This window comes from Musa acuminata, chromosome BXJ1-4 (genome assembly GCF_036884655.1).
Source record: "Musa acuminata AAA Group cultivar baxijiao chromosome BXJ1-4, Cavendish_Baxijiao_AAA, whole genome shotgun sequence".
Taxonomy (NCBI): Eukaryota; Viridiplantae; Streptophyta; class Magnoliopsida; order Zingiberales; family Musaceae; genus Musa; species Musa acuminata.
In genome coordinates, this window is record NC_088330.1 from 30,375,732 (window position 1) to 30,380,484 (window position 4,753).

At 38.4% G+C, this 4,753-nt stretch overlaps 1 protein-coding gene across 3 annotated transcripts; it reads left to right on the plus strand.

Moving 5' to 3' along the window:
• Positions 1–2,102: 2,102 nt before the first annotated feature.
• On the plus strand, positions 2,103–4,480 carry LOC135652272 (dof zinc finger protein 1-like). Of its 3 annotated transcripts, XM_065173117.1 has the most exons (3): positions 2,318–2,455; positions 2,975–3,117; positions 3,199–4,480. In XM_065173117.1, exons 1-3 carry the CDS (start codon positions 2,423–2,425, stop codon positions 3,899–3,901), a joined length of 879 nt encoding a protein of 292 aa, XP_065029189.1. In that variant the 5' UTR covers positions 2,318–2,422; the 3' UTR covers positions 3,902–4,480. The 3 variants fall into 3 exon arrangements, with proteins under 3 accessions (XP_065029183.1, XP_065029189.1, XP_065029178.1); XM_065173111.1 differs by having other exon boundaries at positions 2,103–2,335; positions 2,975–4,480; XM_065173106.1 differs by having other exon boundaries at positions 2,975–4,480.
• The last annotated feature ends 273 nt before the right edge of the window (positions 4,481–4,753 follow it).

Sequence of the window (4,753 nt, forward strand, 5' to 3'; positions counted from 1 at the left end):
TTTTATGAATTAATTGATGATTTGATCTTCCAATTGCAAGTATCCTTAAGAACTTTAGATTTCTTTTTGATGAGTGAAGAGAAGTTTCATTCGATACTGTAACCGAGGACCATAACCTTATTTATAATCATAACCGATGAATCTACCATTATGATTATATTCATAATTGATAAATCTGTTATTCCTTGATGATATCAACATAATTAATTTTCATAATAATAATTATGTTCCTTAGTCAAATAATTATATTTTAATTAGATCATTTAATTTTGACTAATAAAAAATAATAACTTAACATATTTAATTATAGATGCGTGACTCTTAAAATTCATTAGTAGATGAAAAAGAAATTTTATAGGCAAGTGCAGTCTCACATCAGTAGATGCATAAGAAATTTCAGTCATCAGTAGTAGTAGATGAAATAAAATGTCAGCATCAGTTAGGCAAAGTGCAATCTCTCTCACATTCATGGGAAATTTCATAGTTACAAATTCCTAGCCCTATTGGATGTAATGATGACTGACTTTAATAATCAAATAAAGAAGTCACCAAGCTGAATTTATGTATCCTATGACTTTTGGACACTCATGATTCTTGAATTGGGTGCGCGCAGTTGGATAGATATATATATTTATATATTTATTATTTTTAAGTATTCAGATCTATTGGATTTACTTTTACCAGATTCGTGTTAGAAAATATATACGATGTTACATCATTTGTTATTATCGGTATAAATGTATGAACCACACCGAACTCCTCACTCTTCGAGGTCTCGTACAATACAAATGGAGCATCCCAAAGTAAAAGCAATACTGGACTCTAATGAAGCGAGTAAGGATACTGGTAATAGAGTTTAATTAACGTTGAAGATGTCGACGTAAAAGTTCAACTTGATTTAGGATACTCAATTTAAATAAAATTATGATGAATCCTAATATATTTAAAATCATACCCCATAAATAGGGGTTTAATCACCCCTTATGAAACCAGGATTGAGAGAGGAATAGTTTAAGAGTTGCATGAGTTTTAGTAGAGGTAGTAATTAGGTTTATTCTATTAATATATATATATATTTTATATTTTAAGTCAGTTTAGTTCATCCATTGGTGTTTGATTTTTTTTTAATCTCATTTCTATTTTATCCTGGTTGTAGAAATTTGAAAAAAATGAATTCCTCATCCTTTAATTTTCATTGATAACTCATATTCTTCTTCAATAATTTTCATAAATTTTGGTATCGAAACTTATATATTATATAATTATCTCTTCTAAAATTTTTTTAAGACTATTAATAACAAAGATCTAATGACAACTGTCATCTCAAACAAAGAAATATGTTTTGATATCTTGAAAACTAGGATCGGAAAGAGAAGAAACAAAAGCCAAGCACAGAAGAACTATAATAACTCAAAATATAAAAAAACTTAATTAATAGAATAAACCTAATTACAATTGCTCCTCTCTCACTTAATAATCTAAAAAAAAACATACCCTATTTATAATATAGACTCATGATGCTTAAACATATTACTACTCATTATAATTTTTTCCAAATTAAGTATCACAAATTAATTAAACTTTTATTTTAACATCTTTACCAAAAATTAATAGAATAAATACCATTAGCTTTATCTTAAACATGTGGATCCGTAACATTAAATCCTTACAAAGTCCTGAATCAGTCATAAATTTTAATTGTTTGGGCGTTACAGTGTCATATCAAATTCCAGTTTTATATTTCAAAGGAAATTGGTTGTCGGTATACAAATCTAAAGCTATCCCTTATCATAGTATGGATTCTCCTCATATTATCTTTCTTAGGAGCAGGGAAACATAGGTCTTCGACTCCCACCATCTGTGGTCTCTTCATGCCACAGTGTCTCTTCTATGACAAGCTCGCATGCGCTCCTCTTGGTCCCATATCTACCCTCGTCACGTGTGGCGCACCTGACTTGCTATTCTCTTGCCTACGGGTACACGTTTCTCTAACCAGACAGTTGACTCCCACTGTATCAGCAGAGAGGCTGCAGAGGTGAACGAGTTGGATACAGGAGAAGTAATTTTAGTATCCATAAAGTGGTAGTTTAATATTGCAGAATAGAATCATCCACCACACCATCTCTCACAGGATATGAGAGCCAGCAACCACATCAGCATCATGTTCCATCCTTGTCTTGGGCCATCATCTAACCATCTGCAAGCACTCCACTTCTGCAGATAGAGCTTCTTCTTCTTCTCCTTTCTCCTCCTGGTCCTCTTCTCCCTTTTTTCTCTTCTTTGGTGTCTTGGACCATCTGTGAAGCTTTCCATGGATACTACACAGTGGTCTCAGGTAAAATTAAACCATGGACTTTATTGTGTTTGATCCTTCTTTTTTTCTTTTTAGATCGATGCAATAATCTTATGTGGGGCGGATCTGATGAGTTTTCCTGGGTCGAGGCTTGAGATTGATGTAGGTCTTCTTTTTCTTACGCTGATGACCTTTAATAGATATCTCCGGGCCAGTTAGTGCATCATCTCTCTCTCTCTCTCTCTTTCTCTCTCTCTCTCTCATCCTTTCCTTTGGCCTTAAGCTTTTGATCCTGTCGCCCCAACCCCTTTTGCTCTCCAAAAGCAGCAAACCACTTTCTTTTTCCTACCTTTGTCTTCTTCCTTTATCGGTCTTCTTGCTTCCTTTTTATCGTATGCAACAAAGCATGCAGTAACATGAAAAGGCGTTGCTTTGCTTGGATCTTGTATCCAAAGTTTGTGATTTCTCTTTCATCTTTTTCTAGCTTTTTCTCTCATTCTTCCCCTTCTTTTTTCTTCTTGTACGCTTCTTCTTGGTGGCTTTGTTTCTTCAGAGATCTGTCTATGGCTATGCATAATTTGATATATTTATATATGTATGTGACTCTTTAACTCTTTCCTCCCACTTCCTCCCTGATTTAGTTTGTCCATATGGGGATGTTGTGTTGTTGGTGCTGGCCAGGGCATAGGGTTGGTGAAGCCCGTGAAGGAGTTTGCTTCCTCCACCACAACCACCAGCGGCAGCGACACCTGCACCACCACCAGGACACAGGTGACGGAGAGGCGCCCAAGGCCGCACAAGGAGCAGGCCCTCAACTGCCCCAGGTGCAACTCCACCAACACCAAGTTCTGCTACTACAACAACTATAGCCTCACCCAGCCCAGGTACTTCTGCAAGACTTGCAGGAGGTATTGGACCGAGGGTGGGTCGCTCAGGAATGTCCCTGTGGGCGGTGGCTCGAGAAAGAACAAGAGGTCCTCCATGTCCTCCGCCACCGCCATCTCTTCCTCCTCCTGTAACTCCTTCACGGAAGCGTTAGCAACTGCCTCAGCTCCCAAGAAATTCCATGCCGACCTCATCCCTCCATCCATCTTACTCTCCACCAACTCTGAAACTCCAAAACTCCATGAGAAACAGGACCTCAACCTGGCCTTCCGCCAACATAGCATCCCCGAGTACAACGACTACTTCAACCTAGAAATCAGCAATGCCAACAACATCAGCAGCAGTAATAGCAACTATTGTGCCGCTGTTCGTGCTCTCTCTGACATGGAGGTACTGACGAATGGTATGACCGCAAAAGGCATCGGGTCTTTGATGCCGCTACCAATGACGGAGTATCCAACAGGGTTAGGATTGCATGGATTCAGACCACCTACTCTTAGTTTTCCTTTAGATGGAATAAGCGGAGGGGGCGGGGGAGGTATTGGTGGTGGTGGGTATGGGGACTTGCCCGGTATTCAGGAGAGTGTTACTGGTAAGCTGTTGTTTCCTTTGGAGGTCCTGAAGCCAGCAATCCCCTCAAACAATGTCGCAGACCAGTTCGAGGTGCAAGGTGATGATCCTCCCAGGTATTGGAACGGTGTCATCGGAGGAGGCTCATGGTAGACCAAAAAGAGAGATGAAGACCTTCTAAGAGTAACAACGTTTGATTATCCAAGTTAACTCTTGATGGTGGTGCGGATCACTTTGTTTGCAGTCGTTCAGCCTAACAAACAGATCATGATGCATAAGTTCCTTCTCTTTTGACTTCACTTCTAATTTACTCATTCTAACTAGTCTATTCTCCTCACTGTGGATATCCGAAGCCTCATTTTATGCTGGCTTCAAAAGATTTGTCTTAACCAGAAGAGTTTGGTTGTGTGGTGATCGGAAGAGAGCTCTCTTTTCCCTTTTTCTCTTGTTTCTTCATGCAGGATAAATATATGGGAGGTTACCAATAATCCTTTTGCAAATATATGTATAGGCATTGCGCCATTGCCTGATTCATGAAGGCAGGAGAAAGGAAACAAGTGTGCAAGTGCTCGTGTGATGTTTTGGTGTGCTTGGAAACGTTGTGAAGCTTGTTTGTACTGTGGACTAGTGCAAAAGATTGTATGAACCAAAGGGAAGGGAAAAAGAAAGGAACTATAATTTGTTTGTCTGTATGTCGATTGCATGTAGTATTTCCATGAGTTCCACTTTCAAGTGTTGCCTTTTTTGTTCCGTCTTTTTTATTTTCCCTTGTTGCCTATCAGGTCTTAGATGTGCCCTGATAGCAGAAAGAGGAGCTTAAAAGGAAGAGAATAACTTAGGTATGATCATGCTCTCTCTCTCTCTCTCTCTCTCTCTCATCTTAAAAATACTTGGTAGTATTATATCTCGTATCATCTTTAACTTCAATTCCCAAACTTTTTCTTTATCCTCTTGCTATAAAGTAAAACCATGGTGGAAGAATGGCCTACATTGAATGAAAGCTGC

Bases quoted from the DNA above. Each gene is read 5' to 3' on its own strand.
- LOC135652272 (XM_065173106.1), top strand. From the start codon at position 2,423: ATGAGTTTTCCTGGGTCGAGGCTTGAGATTGAT. The intron at 2,456-2,974 runs GTAGGTCTTCTT...GGTGCTGGCCAG, and splicing joins GGTCGAGGCTTGAGATTGAT to GGCATAGGGTTGGTGAAGCC.